Here is a 20,360-nt window from a genome sequence, read left to right as displayed (position 1 = left end):
CCACGTGCAACACATGCAAGGTTTTTTTTTGATATTTTCTAATGGCTGCGTTAATGTGATCAGATTGCACATATCTGAAATAAAACTTGAATGAAAAGTGATAAAGACAGGACCCTGAATGAAAAATTTTTAAAATCCAGAAATAAGAAAGCCTTTTAAGTACAATAGCTTCCTAAAGATAAACTTTGAAAGGAATTCAATTTTTCAAAATTAGACTTCTAGTGTTACTTGAAGGAGAAAAAAATGGTTTACGAATATCATTCTAAAGTTTATATAACAATACTGCATCACACAAGTTACTAGTAAAAGCATCAATGAAGTATTTCAGAATTCTTCATTCTGGGGGTTTATTCAGAAGTAATGATTCTCTTCCAGTGTTTCATAAAATTACAATATTGCAAAGTTATTACTGTGCTTATTTTTATCCTATTTAAAGTGTGTATGTTTTTATTGTAATAATTCTAAGCCACATTTGCTATAAATTATATAATCATATAATTTCTGTTATATTCAAGGACTCATTAGTTATATTCAAGGACTCAGGGTGGCCAGCATTGCTGCTGTTTAAATTTTCCTGACATTATTGGGGATACTTCTAATATCAACAAAATGATGTCGTTTTATTTTATTCTCTAATTTTTGTACAGTATGTTCTTAACTGCATTTGAAAAAATGTTCTACTCTTTTATCTAAAATGAATTTAAAATAAAATTTAATTCTCAGAAAAAAATGATAATTTTCATTTATTGAATTTCGGATAAGCTTCAATTATGTAAAACCCGCCTCCCCCTTTTTTTTTGCAAATATATTAACCAAAAGTAGCCAATTATTGGAATATGCCCATCTAACCGAGCTTTTAGACAGCCAGTCATATCTCAGAAATGTTTGTTATATTTACTCACGAAAATGCATTCCAAAAATTTATACACAATGGGGAGTGCTTAAAAATGAAATGTTTTGTTTTCTTTCAGTGGGGTCTCCCTTATTGATACTGTTTGTCAACATAACAATCAGAACAAAAATTGGGTGATATTTTGTACAATAACTGTAATAATAATAATAAATCGCTCGCTCACTAGATCAATGTTTAGCTCGAAAAATATATCTTTTTTTTTTTATTGCATAAAATGAACAAGTTTTTAGAAGTATAAATTTAAAAAAACGATAGTATGGATGAATTTTATAAGTTTTTGTGTCAAACAGTATCATATACATCAAACCATATAAGAAAAACGCTTCTTTCTTGATCAAAAATTTTTTGGATAAATAACAAGAGATATTTGTACATATCATGTATTAAAACAAATGAATATCTCGTGTTTTTTATTATTTTTAATTTATAAAGTAAATTGTTGAATGTATGGGGAATTTTAGATAAACATAAAATTTTAAAGAAAATGTGAAAAGAAAATATGAGCAATGACATCCATATGAAGAATTTAGTGAATCCCTATAAATAATGTTTAAAAATACACACAAAATTTGTTTATGAAATTAATAGCAATAACGTCCTATATTTCCTAATTCAACAAAAAGGTCCCCGAAAAGAGAGGAAAAAGTAATTAATGTAAAATACTTATTTGATTAAAATACATTATTTTGGAATTATAATAATGCGTCAATATTTTACAACCAGTTTTGAATATTAATACCCAAAATTCATATTTTCTCTCTTGTAACACATGGTGAGATCGATTTGACGTTCAAAGAAAGAAAGGGGTTCCATATGTATTATTTTAAATATAAGAGACCCATTAAAACTTAAAATCATAACAGTAACAGGATCTTGGCTTTTAGTTAGGCTGTCTTTTTCCATAGTGCGCAAAACCCTTTTCGCTAATTACGTCGATAAGTTGACGTTCCGAAAACAAGCCAACAAAAACTTTAGGCGAAAATCTTATATATTTAAACATGTACCCAATAAATTAGATATGGTAGTTAATCTTTCTCCTCCATAGTCTATTTTAGACTATCAGTAAAAATTTGATTTTCATTAGTTGCGAAAATCTGTGTTTCATTCTGCCTAAGAAGAAATAACAGCGAATTATATTTAATAAAATTTATCAAAAAATTTCCAGGTTTATAATAAATGTCCCTGATTTTTTTTCCAACCTCTCGGAATTTTCTGAGGATTCCCGGTCAGCTGACCTCTCTATTGAATAGAAATGTACCAGTATTAAATTTTAATTATGTAATATCCTCGCACATTTGTCATCAAACCTTTTTGAAAAATATTAAATAAATAAATCGTGTCTTGGACTTATAGACAGTATAATCATCCATTATTATTATTAGATAACGAGACTTAATCCTAAAAAATTTAAGGAAAACTGATCCTATATATATTTGTTAGGAATTGATTCACTTTAAGTTTTAAAAGTATTAAATTATATAAATACTCATAGTAAACATTCAGTGGATCCATTCTTTGTAATAAAGTGTGGGCATGTCTTTCCTTAAAATATTCTTTAATCTTCCATATGTGACATAATTTAGATGGGAAATTTCTCGTAGCTAACTCTCACTATTTCCAAGGAAAATAAAATAGAAGTTCATAGATTATTCCATTATCTATTGTTTCTCTAAATAGTAAGTAATAGAGGAGTTAAGTATAAACTGTTTGATGTGATTTATTAAATCTTATAAAAAACGTAGATGGATAACAAAAGAAATTTCTTGGAAAAAAATTTATTATTATTATTATTGATTGAGATTGTATTATTTTTGAAATTGTAGTTACCAGCTATGCTGTATAGTTTCAAATCTCAGACAATCTCTTCAAATCATAGTAATTTTTTTTTTCACTTGTCATACTGTAAAAATAAAATCCAATTCAAAAAAATATTTTTTCCCCTTAATATCATCAAAAATTTATAAGTGTTCAAAAACTTGAAAAATAAAACTTAGTTTTGAATAAAATCTTGCAACTGTTTTTACCACATTTTCATTATCAAAATAACAAGTAGTTTGACAATCCTATACCAGGAAAGAAATTTTTGAAAAATTAAATGGCTATAACAAAATTAGTATTATTATTATTATTATTATTATTATTTTTTTTTTTTGAAAACCTGGACATAGTGTTTAAATTTCCACAAATGCATAAATTGATAATTACATTTAAATATTACTACTTAAAGTAGTTAATATTTTGGTTCCTATTTAATAATTAACAGATTCTTGTAGTTTCTTAGTTGATGGTGGAAAGCATGCTTGAACAAAATACTGTTACTTATAGTCTGATTGGATACAAATGCATCTTTGAATGAATTTATTAAAGCATAGATTGAATCAAATCAACAATAAAAACAACCACAAACTATTAATTTAAGAAATTTTAAAACGTAATCAATTTAACAGAACTAGTTGTCCATTCATTAAATTATCAGATACGTATTCGTAATCTCTATTAAGTAATATCGGGGAGAAAAATGATGAAATTCAGTAATTATGAAAATGCAAATGAAATCACTTATTCAAAATACTATATTATTAAAACTGTAATTAGAATTCTTTTTATAACATTTAAAAATATTTTTGCACTAAGCCAGAAAAATAAAACGTTTTGGCTCAATTTTCTGGTCTTGTATTAGACACAACTTTCAATTATTTATATGCTCTGCTAATATAATTTTTAAAAATTTAAATAGAGAAATTTTAGGAAACTTTATTGTGTCCAAACTTGATATAACAAACTTCTAAGTAAACAAGAAGAATTTGATTTACCTATTTGGCATTTTGGTAAATTTCTATATAAGTATGTGCAATTTTTATCATAATTCAGCTGAAATTAATTTCTTTTACATGATGCTTATTCAAAACTACACTTATTACAAGATATTCACATGACTGAACATGAATAAAAGTATTCTAAAATATGAAGTTAATTTTAAATAGTGTTTTTTATTGCTCTTCATAGATTGGAAAGAATAGGCAAGGATGGATTTTTTTAAATATAGAAACAAAACAAAAAAAATTCATTTCGGAAAACTTAGTGAATTATGCATAATTAGAGAAATTGTTTGAAATAGAATCTAAAAATAAATACACGAATAAAACATTTTTTTCAGTTAAAACAGAAATATAAATAATTGGTTTTGCTTAGAACACGTGGCCACGAATCCAAGAACACGTGGATTAAACGAATTTACACACGCACAGTTTTATGGCTAACAACACTAATTTATTAGACAACACAATTTTAATGCTTGTATCATAAATGAATGTATCATTGTTAATTTCATAGTATGCTGATTATTTTTATGACAATGATTCCTTTGATGATATGCATTGTTAGAGTTGTTACTTGGTTATAGAAAAACAATTCTCTATACCTTTGTTATTCAATATACCCCAAATTTAAACAAATTCAGTCTTATTTTTAAGTCGCTTTTTACATTTAAGTTTTTAATATTAAATGAAGATTTTAGGACTGGCACATGTTGGGTAATTAAAACTTCCAATTAGAAACTTGGCAGCTGTTTAAAATGACTTTAAGATAAGTTGTGTGGAAATTTTCAATACTTTTATTTAAATTATTAGAATGTATATGTTAGAAAACATGCCACTGTTCTTTCCCCCTTCCTATAACCCTAATAGTTACAAGAAAATTTTTCGAAAATATTTGGACTTCAAAAAAATCAATGGAAAATCTTTGAACATCAATTTTTCTAGAATTTTGTTTGATAGGGAAGCAAAGAATGTGAATTCTTCGAAGGATATAATTTGAAATTTATGTAAAGAATTTAATAATATACAAACAAGAAGTTTAACCTGCTGTATATTAAAATAGCAAATTGTGTTTTAATTTCTTCAAAATATGAACACATTTTGTTTGTATTAAATTTCAAGTTTATAATAAAACATTTAAAATCATAGCGGATTTACTGTCAATTTGCAAATTATTTTTGTTTAAATTCAAAATATTAGCTTTTTTTTTTTTAATTTGATATATTTCTAACGAAACGTTAATGTAATAAACAGCCTAACATGGTAACCTGGCGGCTGTCTTTTGCAACCCTCTCTGAATATTCATCAATTAGTGGTGACTGGAAATTCTTCTGTCAAAGCTTATTGGTTGATTCCTGAGCCAATTTGGCGAGAGAAAAGCAATGACTTACCACGCTTGGAAGACGCTTGGCACACTCTTACGCTGTTTTCACATAGTGTTGGTTGTTTTATTCTTGTGTTAGTATTTTCTCACCCGCTTGTTTTGAAATCGCTTTCGTCTGGATTGCAATAAAAATGAAGCAGGCACTTGAATCAGTCGGACAACGGAGGATTTTCAACAAAGGTAAATAATAAATCATTTTATTAAAATACTGCCATAGTAGATTAATGAATAAGCATTAATAAATAATCTTATTTATTTCATTTTTTGTTGTTTATGAAGTGTTGGTATTTTGATCAAATTCCAATTTAGTGTTGTACTTACGACATTAACGCAAATTAAAAAAAGGAAGACTTGAATTGCTTGCTTTCTGTGTAGCAATTGCTTTTTTTTTTTTTTTTTTTTTTTTTTTTGCAAAGTAGGAATTTAATAATTTATAAACTCTTTATAAATAGAATTGAAGTTTTTTTAATGTGATAATGGAAATGAAATATTCGATTATTATTTTTTTATGTCTTGTAACATTAAAATTTATTATCAGATTTATAAAATTTATTTTATTATTAGATTAAAATTTATTAGTAGATTAGAATTATTGTGTATTGAATTTTTAGTAAAATAAAAAACATATGTTATTTGATGCTGATCATTCAGGGAAGTTTTCTATTCTATTATGTTTAACTGTGCTAGTTTCAAAAAGGTTAGTTTTTACTTTTCAAAGTGAAATATTATGTCGAGGCATGGGTATAATATTTTTATGATGATTAATTTTTCTTTTATCTTATTTATTTCAAATTTTTACCTACTGTCTTTAAAATTATTTTGAAGTTCTCAATTTTTGAAAGATTAAAAAAAAAATGAAAATCCATTAAGATGAATTATTTTACTCTTTTCATAAACCTTTAGGCATTCTGCAATATTGTTGTGATTTGTTTGTCCTTAAAATGATCAAATTTTTTGACATATTTTCAATTACAATTTTTTTAATCTAATCTATTATACAGTTAAGATTTTATCTGCTTGAGTTGTCTTGTTATATTATGTATTAAAATTTTATTTAAATGTGCTTTATCTAAATTTTAAAACTAATTTTGACTTGTATATTTGTCTTCTAGCCCTCCAATCTGCACTTCGCTCTTCGTCTTTTTCCCAAAATGGTAAGATTTTAAAACATTCTTTTTTTCTGGTAAATCTTCATTATTTGTTTACTATTCTTTTTTTATATTGAGTTAGGTTTTGTATTCTTAAACTTGTTGTAAAATGATATCACCGATACAATTTTTGATATAGGATAGATTTAAAAACATGAGTCAATCCTTTTCAAAACCGTGAAAGGGGAAAATATCATATCAAATTTAGGACTTTGCCCTCTTTAAATCCCTCATAATTCTGGCAGTTATCATTTCTGAAAAATTCCAATTGTCATCCTTAATAAAATCTAATCATGATATGTTTAGATGATGCTTAAAAAAATGTATATATATATATATGTAGATTTAATCAAAGAAACATAGCCATCGATTCCTAGCTAATTAAGTTGGCATACTCTTGATTGATATGATTCGTCTCTGATAATAATAATAATAATAATGGGGGGGAGGGTGCATCTATCTCATACCTTTCTATGAAATAGACTATTGGACAAAAAGCAAACGTATTTCACAAAAGCATCTGTATCAAGATGATAATGAGAAACTTATATAAATTTTGTCAAATTTTATTAGTTCTGTGATTGATTAAAAGTTTTTAGAATTTTTGCTATTTTAAATTTAATGCATGATTCATTTCAATCTACTGCTGTATTTGTTTCTATTTATTGTTTCGATCTGTGATCAATTGGATTGTTAAAATACTTAGCCAGAAGAGTTATTATTAAAATTAATATGTGCAATGGATATTATTAAGATTAAACATATATGATAATTGTTTGGCTAGCAAAATTCAAGACTATTTCATTTAACGAGTGCAGCATTTGCTAATAAATTTTCAACTAAATGTAATACTATCATTGAAACATCTATAACATATTAAGATTTATTTTATTGTTCATGAATTCTATGGACATATGGAAAGAATTCCCACTACTTTTGTGATGAATAAGAAACTGAGATGCAAGAGGAAGTTCAGATTTTTTTTCTTTTAAAGTTTTTTTTTTTTTTTTTAATGTTATGTAAATTGAATAGAAAAGAAAAATTTTATTGACACATAATTTCTAAATTTGCACGATTTAAATGATGTCATTTGTAAAGTGAATGAATTTATAATGAATATGAATTATAATTTCATGATTTCTTCTATAAGTAGTCATGAAGCGAAAAAAAATTTTGTATCTATGTATAAACAAGAAAAATATTAAAATTGTATTTTTGATTTTTTTTTCCCCTGTATGTTAAGAAAAATAATCTGGAATCCTTTTTATATATTTTCTTTTGCAGTATTTAATGGAATTGTTCTTAGAATGTGTTTTTTCATTGGTGTTAATTAGTATTAAACACATTTCTGCATTTTGTGCAAATTTTATATATTGTAAGAAAAATGGGATGAGAATTTGAACTTGTTCACTTAACAGATTTAGAAAATTTAGATTAAATCGAATTCTTTCAAATCCGTATAAATTTCTTTCAACAGATGATTTGTGAAAGTCAGGGCTTGAAATAAAATTGTACAGTATGTAGAAAAAGTCAAATTAATTTATGTTTAATTATTGTAGTGTTATTATTTTAGTAATTTTTTCAGAATACTTAAGTAATACTATCGATCAAATTTGTATATTAATAAGTCTTTAATTTACAGATCCTGTAGCATGCAAGGGAAAATGTAAGATAACTGAGAATAAAACTGCATCTGCTTATAGACCTAATACACACAAGCCGAAATCCACTGAAGTTATGGCTGCAAGTTGTGAAAATCCTCTCCTGATAGATATGAATGAGAGTAGTTCGTCACCCAGTCCTGATAGTGAAGCCATCCCATTTTTAACAAAAAGTGCATTTGATCGGGAAAGTTTGAACACAGTTCAAAATCAAGCTGCATCATTATCTCATCTACCTAGTATGCATATTCCCAATCCTGCAGACGCAATGGCTACAAATTTTCAAAATCCTTGCCTAATGAAGAACAACAATGAGTATAATTTACCAACCAATCATGTTACTGAAACCTCTTTATCTGATCTGCATTTCTGGGTAAGGAATACTCACATGGCTTCAATTCAAGAAACTTTAAATATGGTTCCTAGTGATGACACTGATGCTTGGATTATAAAGAACCGTCTAATGGCATTGCAGCAACTAAAGTCTGATTTTCCTGATCAATATTCCTCCAGTCTTAGCCTTTCTCCTCCAAACATGACCGATTCATCTGGTAAGATATTTGTTTTTCTTAGTTTTAAATTTTGATGTTTTTCTACAAAATTGGTTCAATGAAAGGATGTTTGGTTAACAAAATTGAAATTTCTGATTTTATGGATCTATTTTCAAATACAGTGTTTACCATTAAGAGTTAATAATAAGTGACTTTTTTTTTTTCTCTTGGCAGTACATAAATGCTTATTTCTGAAATTTATTGTGAAATCATATAGATTCCTTATATTTTTCTATGCAGAGCAGTTTTCGGTACATTTGTAGTACTTGTTATCTTTACATATTCTGAAAGATTTGCCTTTAGGTATTCGAAATCATATAGTTGAAAAATTGTATTTATAAGATATCTATTGCATATATAAATTTAGATAGTTGAAGGTTATTTCAGTCAATGATATAGTGTGGTTTTAATATAAACTTTAATCTCAAATTTTCTGAATTTATAGATTTCTTTTTTCAGTAATGGTCATGTTTATTATTAAAATATTTGTGTGTGCTCCCAGCTTTCCTTCATATTATTTTTCTTGCGGTTATGCGAATATAGCTCTTTTTTAAAAAAATATTTATTGTGGTTTATTTTAATTACTACTTGTTGTCTGCTGCTTATTTTGAATTTAAAAGTGTTTTTACTTTTTCAGGGGAAATATCTCCAGTTGCAATGTATAATCCATCAGATCTTGGAGCTTTCAATATTTCACCATTGTCATCTAGAAATTCACTTTCATCGGCAAATAGTTCTTTGAAAGATGCTCCTCTTACTAATGAAAAATGTAAATTCGAAAAACATGATAGGTAAATATTTACATGTTTAAATATTATCTTAATCGTAATGAAATGTATATATCTATTCATAAATTTCTGTTTTAACATTATTGTTGCAACATGTTTTCTCTACTGCATAAATAAAAATGGGACAGTTGAATTAAATGCATATTTTAACTTTTTTTTTAAATTTTTAATATGAAATCAATCAAACCAGTAATAATTTTTCTTCTTTGTAATTTATATAAATTCAAATTATTATGATTATTTCTATTATTATTTTATTTACATTATTTGAGTTGACTTTTTTAAAAAAATAAAAGGCTTTACAATTAGCTTTTCCCTCTATTTTGTGTGTTAAAATATTACGAGTGATGTACGGAAGTCATTATTTCCATTCATTGACATTTGTCTAATTATAATTTTTTTTTTTCTTTTCTCTAGGTCTATCATGCATCAACAAGATGGAATAAAATTAGAATTAATGCTTGGAAGAAATTTTTCAAAGAATGAAAAATCTTCTGGGGAGAATTCTTTATTCCGTGGCAAATTACAATCTGGATTCAAAACTGATCAAAGTACTGGAGTTATTGATAAAAATACAAAGCAATATTTGTATGAGAAGTCATATCAAGAAAAAGAAACAGGGCCAAAAAATTCAAAATCTGGAAGTAGTAATGTAGACTGTTGTGAGACATTTCATAATAATCATATGGACAAGAATAAAAATAATGTAGCTAAGTTGGCAAGCTATGATGTTGCTTCTTTGATGGTTCTGAAATCCACAACAGGCTTCTTTGATTCTCATTGTCATATTGATTTATTGTTGGCTCGTGAGAAGTTTCAAGGTACATATGCTGATTATATGGCTCAGCATAAAGATAGTTATCCGCAAAGCTATAAGGGTTGTATAGCAGTCTTCTGCAAGCCATTGACATTTGCTAAGGTAAGGATTTTATTGAAAGTTTATTTTTATTTTTTTATCAGCTTAACTTTTTAAATATCTTAATATACATCTAAAAAATTGTCTTAAAAACAATCTGAAACAAGGTTGAAAAGATTGTTATCTTTTGAACGCTTTTTTTAGTACTCAACATTTTTCAAAAATTGTTAGATAAGTTTGTACTTCAGTTCTATTCAGATTTAATGAAAAAGAAAATTTTTTCTTTAAAAACAATTCTTTTATTGTCGACTGAGATGTACGTTGTCCATTTTCAAATCTTTTCTTAAATTTTAATAGATTTAAGGCTAATTAGTATGCATGTATGATTTTTACAAAGGATATTTATGATTTAATTCAAAAATGTTTTTCTTGTTTTCATGTCAGATTGTTTAGACAACCATATTCTTGTTTGAAAAAATACTAATGGATCCTTCTTCCCTTTCAAACTAAAATAAAAACTGTGTTTATATAAAGGTTACATTAAACATACATTTCTTCTTTACAGAAACAAATGTGGCAAAAACATCTTGAGCAAGATAATGTTTGGGGAGCTTTTGGTTGTCACCCAAAATCAGCAAAATTTTATGATGGCAAAACAGAAGAAGATTTGTTAAATGCTCTGAACCATCCAAAAGTTAAAGCCTTAGGCGAAATTGGATTGGATTATTCAAAGGGGTAAGTTAGAGGTTTAAATCACTTTTTATTTTTTTACAAATTCATCACATTCCATATCAAAATTTCACTGTTCATTCATAGCAGAGAGAACCAATTGCTGCTATGATGACTATTATAGCTATTCTATGGATAATTAAAAATTGATTATAATTAATGATACAAATGGTTCAAGAAATAAGTTCATTAGTTCTGCCAGACGTATAAAAGTGTATCTGAATACCATTTAATAATATGAGACCTTTGTTTTCTGTATTAATACTCATACTTCATTACTGATTTTTATTTTGGTGATAATAAAGTTGCATTTAATTACTTCATGCTATTAAAGATCCTCTCTGTCTTCATTTCTAATATAAGATCTTTAGATTTTCTTGTCATTATGCTTACAGAAATTTTTTAATTCGTTTCCACCGAAAGAAAATTTGTTGCAGAGTTTGTTAAGAAACTGCATCTGTGTTTGGTAGATATTTTGTCTTATTTTACTACTAAATTTTTGTGACTGATCTAGGGTTACGGCTTGATTCAGCAGGCCTTTAAATTTTATTTATCTGAAATCTCCCTATAAAATAAGAGAGAGAGTTAATCTGTTTTGTTTATAGTTTGTTTAATTGAATTTTAAGATTAATAAGTAATTTTTGTCTTTCCTTCTTTAGAAATCAGTGTTCAAAGTTAGAACAACATCATGCATTTAGAAGGCAATTAAGAATTGCCCAAGAAAGGAAACTGCGGCTGGTAATCCATTGTCGGGATGCTGATGCTGATACTATTAAAATTATGCATGAAGTAAGTAAAAATGTTATAAATAACTCTCATCATGTATAGGTAATCTTAACCTTTATTTAACTCATTATTTACTAATTATCAATATAATGATTATTTCACCAAATATGTTTTAATTGGTATCTTGATCTTGTAAGATGCATTGAAACTTTATTTTGGCATTTTTGTCTTAATGCCTGAATGGCATTTGGGATTTAATTTTTTTTAGGACTGTGAGTCTTTATTAAATGATTATAAAAATATTTCCTATATGTAGTTCATGCATCATTGGCATATTGAATCACATTTTTATATGCATATATTTTTTTTCTTTTAGATACTACCTAGAGACACGATTTTCCACTTGCATTGCTTCACTGGTAGCTGGAAAAGGGCTCAAAAGTGGATACAAGAATTTCCTAATGTTTTCATTGGAATCACAAACTTGGTGACATTCCCTTCTGCTACTCCAACTCATGAAGTTGTTCGGCAGTTGCCTTTAGAACGTCTGTTACTAGAAACAGATGCACCTTATTTTGTACCTTCAGTGGTAAGTGTTTTTTTTTTTTTTTTTTTTTTCCCTTCCACATAATGTCATATATATATCTAAATATATAGCTTTAAAATATATACTTTAAACAGTATTTCTGACTGCTGAATATTTCATTTTAGTGTACAGTGTCTTTCAAAATGTTTTGCTCCAAAACTAAAAACCTTAAATTTATTTGCTATGAGCAAATTTATATTAATATTTTTTTAGGCAGTTTTTGCATTAGAAATTTTAAGTTTTATCCCAGCAAAAATGTAGCTCAAAAAACATTTTCATTTCTTAATAACATGAAATTATTCAACTTTAAAATGATCTAAGAACTATTGGATTAAGGTACAAATTTATTTATAACTAGAAGGTTAATTATTATAACTTTTACAAAATGTTTTGATTTGCTATGAGTCCATTTTTAATACTCTATTTATTTTTTAATTAATATTTCTTTTGCGTAGGTTCCCAAAGGTACTAATTCTTCCCATCCTGGTATGGCCATACATGTTGCAGCTCACATTGCTGCACTTAGAAAGATTTCTGTGGATACAGTTCTACACTGGACATCTACCAACACACGAATTGTCTACAACATAACATAAAAGCTTCATTCTACTGTGATAATCGAGTCTAAGGATGCTTACATCATCTACTGTCATGAGGTTACTCGTGATATTTTTCTCAGGATGGAATCCTCAAGAGCAAACTGGATTGCTGTAAACCGTACAGAGAAGTGTTTTTTGCTTCAGTTGATATTTTCTACCACTTTCAAGCTACTGAGCATTTATTTTGTTATGAAATAAGAAATTTGTGTGTGTATATTACACAAGAGATTTATTTTTTGTCAATGAATCTCCTAAATTGACTATTCAAGCATTTGGCTTACAGTTAGCACTATGGTGGGTGTAATTTTTGGGAGTGCAAGTTGAACTACTGTGAAATGTCAGAATCTTCTGTTTATACCTGAAAACAGGATCTCTGAACAGTCCACTTCTGAGTGAAATGACAAAATCATTTATAATTGTGATTGCTGTAAAGTTTTTTGTTTAATATGCCTTTATTAGTTCTGGAAATTAGTTGGCACTAAATTGTTTACATTTTATACATGATTTTTTATTTTCTACCATCAAGTGTTCCTGTGGTGTCACTTTTTATTTTTTTAAGTAGTACACAACTTGCGTGTACAAATTTGTTATAAATAAAATGTTCTTTAATTTGAAATTCAAATTAAACAAAAATTTATAATATGCTATTAAATTTGCAACCCAAATTATTCTGGCAAGATATTTTTAACATTTAGTTTAATAATAAAAAAATTGTGATTCTTTTATTTAACACTAAATTTATTGTTAAATTTACAATTGATTTCAGTAAGAAAGCACTAATAATCTAAAGTATGTAAATAGTTTGATGAATTTTAAATGAAATACAATGTTTAAAAATGATTCCCTACTTTCCTCATATTGTTCCTTCCTGTAATGTCATTGATATACTCTACGGGAAATAGGAAGTCCACTGCTGTGGTTTGTTTTATTACATTATCCAAATCTGCATACAGTTTTATGTAAGGCTATTCTTTGATTTTTGAATTCTATTTTATAAGTTAGTTCTTATTAGATTGTGACCAATTTTATCACTGAAATAAAAAGTAATCCCCTTTTTATTAATTTGCTTTTTGAATATTTTATAAAATAAAAATATTAAGCATATTTTATGAAATAAAAACATTATTCTTAAAGTGATTGAATATTAACATTAATTTTGTCGACTTTACTTTCTAACTCAACCTGGACATATTTCCTATAGCTTTCATAGTTTATGCTTTAAGTAGCATTTAAATGATAACTTTTCAAAAATCTGTCTTCTAAAATATTCAGCTTTATACTGTTTAAAATACAATTGGAAGAGCATTTGGCAGTTCATTTTATGTATTAACTCGTTTTTCTTAATTCAACCTAGACATATTTCTTATAACTTTTATAATCATTTTAAATAGTTTACATTATAGATGAGTCGTATGGAAGTATTTTAAAGTTTCCATGTCTAGAATAGCCTTTTCTGTGATACAAAACAATGCTTATTGCATTATTTTAATCATATAAATTAATTTTTAAAATAAAATAAGATGCTGGAATTGTAGAATTGTATGAAAATAAGTTATCAGTGTGTACCATGAAAATATCTTGCTAATTATTGATAATGATCCTTTTATAAAGGCAGTTTTGCACTAAACTTACAAAGTAAAATTAAATTTTTTAATTGACTTACTTTGAATGTGATCTTATGATTTCTTTCTTCTAAGACCCATGATGAAGATGTTTCTGAGGTCTTCCATTTTAATTGAAATTTAATTTAAATCTCTACAAGTGTTCTTGTTCATATATATCATTTCATGTTGATCATTCTCAATTGATTGTTTTGTATGTTATATCTATAAAATTTACATCATGTAATGTATATGAATACTAATTTGATTTTATGTATTCTGATTCAATATTGTTTCCCATTAAATATAAAAAATAATTTTTTTATTGCATGATATATATTTCTCAGGATCAAGAAGTTTTATAAACCTGTAATTGTATTAGTATGGAAGAATAATTTTATTTTCATAACTGCATTTATTCTGCTAAAATTTATATATGTGTATGCAATATATATATAAATGTATTGTGCCCTTTTCTTATGTATTCGATGTGATGAATTTTAGTGAACTTGTTTTTTTCTCAACTGTAATTTATATTTTACAAACTTTTAAATGTATTCAAATAAAACTAATTTTTTCTGTAATTTAGTATGTTTCTTTTTAATAAATTGCTTTTATCCATTTAAATTGGTTTCCTCTTAGTTTTAGCTTACATGAGAAGCTTTAGAACACCTTCAGCAGTTATATTACATTAGGTGTCCATGGTATGCCTGCATATCGCATTCCATCGAGTCATGGTTGTGAATGTTTACATTTAAAAAAAAAGTTTTAAAGAGAGTTTTTGTTGATTTAAATTATAATATATGTCATCAATAACATTATTACTTTATTCTGGTGTATCTTGAAATTTATTCGAATACTCCGGACATAAATAAATTTTTAGTATTATAATTGTTACCTTTTGGTGTGAATAGATTCATTTTTTTAAAGGCGAAATCAAGAATATGTCTTATTTTTATGAAATTATATTATTTTGAAATGCTTTACAAAATTTCTTTTTGTCTGTGTGGATTCAGAAATCATTTCTTGAAAAATACTAACTTCATCTCTTCCATGTTGTAACAGAGATCTCTTGTTAAAATTGATATCAAAATGTCCAAACTTTGAAAAGTTGCCTATTATAAAGTCTATTTATGCTACAGAATCTCAATTAAATCCAATCGGTTTCTACCCAAATAACTTTAAAAATCCTTCATTAAAATGCGTTTAGAAGGTGTAACAACTGTGCTGTGAAACATAATTGGTTGTAATTAAGGATTTGCCCTCCACTAGTACATACTGTTAAATCTTTTACTGGTGTCGGTATGACTGTTTCCTTAGACATACAGATGTAGTCATTGTTTAGGACTGCAGATAATATATTTAAAGATAACATACTTCCGGTAGATGTTATAAAATTTAATATATATATATATGTACAGGGTTGTCAGCTGAACAGGAAATCCGGGAATCGTCAAGGAATTCCGTAACTTGAAGGAGAGGGATGGAATTAATTTTAAAACTGGAATTTTTTGATAAATCATTAATTGCTGTCGAAAATGACAATTCGCTAGTATTTTTTCCTAAGTAGAATGAAACATTGTCATTTGATGAAAATCAATCATTGATTGTCGAAACAGAGGTTATCCACATTTCTGCATATGCACCAGGTTGGGGAATATTTCTACTTCCGAGGGATTGGCATTTCGGATATGTAGCCACGTTAGTGCTTTTTCAGAATTTCCTACAGTTCTGAAGAACAACTCTTGTGATCTAAACTAAATTGTTGATTCAAATTGTGTTAGCTCTTCTGTGTCTACTAACCAGTTTATTCTTTGCCTTACTTTACTTTCTAAAGTAATGTACTTTACTCAATTTTCCTGCATTATTTTTACTATTGCAATAATAATTTGATGACATGTAATTATTTCACTTATCATCTCAAGAAAGATTCGCAATTGAATCTGGGTTTGGCGTTAAACCAAAACAGTTTAGGTTAAATAATAATGGCTAAATTAACATATTGACATAATTAGTGAAAATGGTTTTGTCTTTGCTATCTATGGGATAAAGCACCCTAACTAAGACCCAGCTTCTGTTATTGTTATAATTTTGAACTTTAATGCGTCGCTTTTATTTAAAAAGATATTATATAATAGAACCATTCTCTGTCTCTCTCTTTATGTATATATATATGAAATAAGAATCTATTTTTTCGAAATTCAAATCGATCGCACTACGATTATGAAAGCATAAATTTTGAGCATTAATATTCTAAATTATTTTAATATGAATGTAAAATATCGACAAATTAATATAATTTTAAAAGAATTTATTTTAATTAACTATTTTGCTATAATTAATTTTTTTTCCTTGATATCTTTCTGTTAAATTATGAGGTATTCTAAGTTAAAAAGATGAAAACAATTTTTTCAAATACAGTTATGAACATAGTGTGCAATAAATGCGGAAAATAAATTAAAACAACATCATTTTGAGGATAGGAGAAACATTGGAAATTCCACGTTTTTTTTTTTTTTTTTTTTTTAAACGTAGAAGTATCGGCGAAATTTCTTTAAAAACTTTGATGTATCATGGAAAATTCAAACTGTTTGAATTATCGTGTTTACATGTTTCTGAAAATTTAGGCAGCCAACCCGAAGTTGAATTTGGCTCAAAATTTGACATTTTGGACGTTAAATCTTTGAACCGAATTTTATCTATTTATGATCTAGGTGAAAGTGAAAATATTATGATAAGTCTATATTGACAAGTGAAGTCTATATTGGCAATATCATTTCTACATTAAATAGCGCAATTGCTAATTCTAAATGTAGCTTTAAAAGTTCCAGAAATAAGAACCGAAAATAATTCCTCTAAAGTAGTCGTTTATAGCAAAATCAGAAAGGAGAGAATTAAAAAACACCCCTGAGGCTTTAAATGTTAACTGAGATAAAACATTCGTTATCGAAATAAGGGATATAGTTTGACGGCCAAAAGGATACGATTATAATTTTGATTAAGGAAGAAGAAAGGGAAGACAAAAAGATAGAAGTCCGCATTGTCCTCTCTTAGAAAAATGATCTGCGTATTTAGCACATATAATTTCTACAAAAGGCGGATCTTATTCCATTCAAAATAGCATTGTAAGTATCAGTTTCTTCGAAAAAAATAATGATTCTTCTTCTTTTGGAATTGATTCGATTCTTTTATTTATTTATTCAGTGTTATTTTAAAAATGCGCTGATTTTTAATTTTTACGAAAAGTGAAAGGAAACAAGCACTTTGACATTTTATCCTAATCAGTTTGAAATTAATGTTTAGTAACTTCTTAATTTTGCATTTGTGTATCTCTTGATTACAACTGTTTGTGTTTCTCCTGAAACCTTTTATGTGGTTTGTAAAACAAAAACTTATAAATAAATAAATTTACAGTCTCCTTTAACAAATAATTAATATAGTCTCCTAAAATCAAATAAATAAAAGTATAGTCTCCTTTAATAAGCTTAAAAAAATGTCCTTTTTCTTTCATTTGTAGTTTTAAGGATTAAAATTTGTAAGGATTAAAATTTAATTTATACGCATACAGCTTTGTTTAATACTTTTCTCAGTTTCAAATCATAAATATAAGTAACTCATTAGCATAATGTATTTCAAAATAACAGTCAATAGAATCATTAATTTCTGCCTGTCGGTAATTATTCCACCGCATTTCACTTATATGTATATTGGGTTGAATAGTGTTGCAATCCGTATTACAACATATAATACTTGCCTTATTTAGACGTTCTTTCAACATATAATACTTGCTTCAATACATTCATTTCCCTCGTAAATGATTTTCCTCGTAAAAACATAAATAAAATATTTATTTATATTTTATCATTTCAAATCTCATATTACCGCTTTTGGACTTCTCGCTATGTTATCAATATTTTAAAAGTCTTTTAGCAGATGACATAGAAATAATTTAATGGACTCGTAATTTAATGTAGCACCTGCAGCATAAACAATGAAAATCTAGGAAGGTTCGTTGAATTAACTCTTAAATAACCGGTCAAATATTGCAGTATTAGTGTGGATTGCAAGTTTAGAGATAATTTAATTCTGAAATATTTTTTCACAATAAAATTAAATGATTTGGAATAAGAAGACCCGTCTCAAAATATCCTTTAGAACAAATCATTATGAATCAAGTTTATCAATTTATCTAAAAGATGATTAGTGGTGAAGCCAGCCGATTTCTTACAATGTATCCATCTGATAACTCAACTCCATTTTGTTATGATGTAGCGGAATTTTTAATCCTTTTCTTCTGCATGGACGATATTTAGCCATAATATAACATAACCATGACAATATTTATTTTTAATTCTTAATTTCTCGGTTTAATTCAGATAAATACAAAAATTTAAATGGATTTAATCTTGTTGTGCTTCTAAGAAATATATATATATATATATTTTCTTTCGAATATTCTCTTAGTGTTCTCTGGTATGCAGTACCCATTTCATTTGTTTTTTGTTTGCATTAATTTTCTAGATGAAGAAATAGAAAAGCACGTGAATAAACAACATTTTATGTGGCCGCAATTTCGAACAATGTCAATTTATATACAAATCTTCGCTGTGATAATTTATTTTGTATAGGTTACTGTTTTAGAACTAACGATACCGATTTTATAATTGTGAACTATTATAATGCGTACATTTTTACCTTAGCAGGTAATGGCTTACTTCTTTTCGGGAATTTCCTCAATTACGGAAATTTATAAAATTGTGGCTTATATTAAATTTATATATTTTTGAGAAATCTTTAATATTTAATTCAATTTCAATGTTATTATTTTTTAAAGAAAACATTTCCTAATTTCATATAAAGAATATTCTCTTTTCTATTATATTTAATTAGATACCATTAAATAGTTTGCATCAATTGTTTAATGAGTCATTGTCCTCTGTTTGTTTTATTTTACAAATCTGAAACTTTGCTCTGGATTATAAAGGAAATATATTGGAAAAATTTCATAGGCCTGATCAAATTTTATACACATTGAAATTTATAAATTTTTTCCTGTAAAGTTTAGCTAATAAGTTTTTTTCTTGAAAAACAAGCTAGAGTGAAATATTTTCATATATGTCTTTTTAATGAAAGAAAATAATTATCTTAATTGAATAACCCGGAAATACTTTAGTGATGTGCTGATATTTAATCCATATTTTATATGCTTTTTAGACAACACATTTCTGTTTCAGTTTCTTTTTATAATTAACAATGGTTTCCACATGATAGAATAGCAATTAATTTTCAATTTTATATGAGAAAAATCTTTTATTTTTCTTAGACTATATGAAGTGTGGAAATATTTAAAAGCCTTCCTTTCAGAATGAGCATGAAGAAATTACTGTTTTATCTATTTTCAATGGTATAAGTAATCTGTTTCAAAGTAAAACTAACTTTTAATAAAGGCACTACTTCCTACTGTATCCTTTTGAAATCTTATAAATTTTCACATTTAAATTTTTATATCTGTTAACTTTATACATATTGCCAATAAAGATATTTTTAAAGGCAGATTTAATTGTGTGTGTGCCTAAAATTTCAAGATGTAATCAATAGCAAATATAATTAGCAGCAGTTTTGTATATTGAAAGGTTCAACTACAAACATGGAATTCGAATTCTTAACTGTTGTATTATATACTTTTGTTTTTAATAATGCTTTAAAATTTACTTTTTATTATCACAAACAAATTTTAAAACATAACAGCAATGTCAAAAAAGAAAGAAAGAAAATTCACTACATTTGCATTTTCATTTAATCTTTATTTTGTTTTGGTAGATTTATAATTTTTTTAATGCTCAAGAAGGTGAAGCATTACAGTTAAATGCATCATAATTTTACTAAGAATTTTAAATGAATTTATGATGAAATTAATTTAACTGATGCTTAATTTTTCCAGCAATTCTATTACAAATGATAGCCTTCTCATACATGATTTGGACAGAATCACTCGTTCTCAA

The 20,360-nt window shown here is 26.6% G+C and overlaps 1 protein-coding gene across 1 annotated transcript; it reads left to right on the top strand.

The window, feature by feature from the left end:
- Positions 1-3,697: 3,697 nt before the first annotated feature.
- On the top strand, positions 3,698-13,803 carry LOC129965374 (uncharacterized). The gene is made up of 9 exons (XM_056079207.1): positions 3,698-5,293; positions 6,226-6,267; positions 7,904-8,473; positions 9,111-9,264; positions 9,679-10,180; positions 10,683-10,852; positions 11,506-11,635; positions 11,949-12,161; positions 12,614-13,803. Exons 1-9 carry the CDS (start codon positions 5,245-5,247, stop codon positions 12,752-12,754), a joined length of 1,971 nt encoding a protein of 656 aa, XP_055935182.1. The 5' UTR covers positions 3,698-5,244; the 3' UTR covers positions 12,755-13,803.
- Positions 13,804-20,360: the final 6,557 nt, after the last annotated feature.

This window comes from Argiope bruennichi, chromosome 4 (assembly GCF_947563725.1).
Source record: "Argiope bruennichi chromosome 4, qqArgBrue1.1, whole genome shotgun sequence".
NCBI classification, from domain to species: Eukaryota; Metazoa; Arthropoda; class Arachnida; order Araneae; family Araneidae; genus Argiope; species Argiope bruennichi.
The sequence above is the reverse complement of the archived record's forward strand: the minus strand, read 5'-3'. Positions and strand labels throughout refer to the sequence as shown.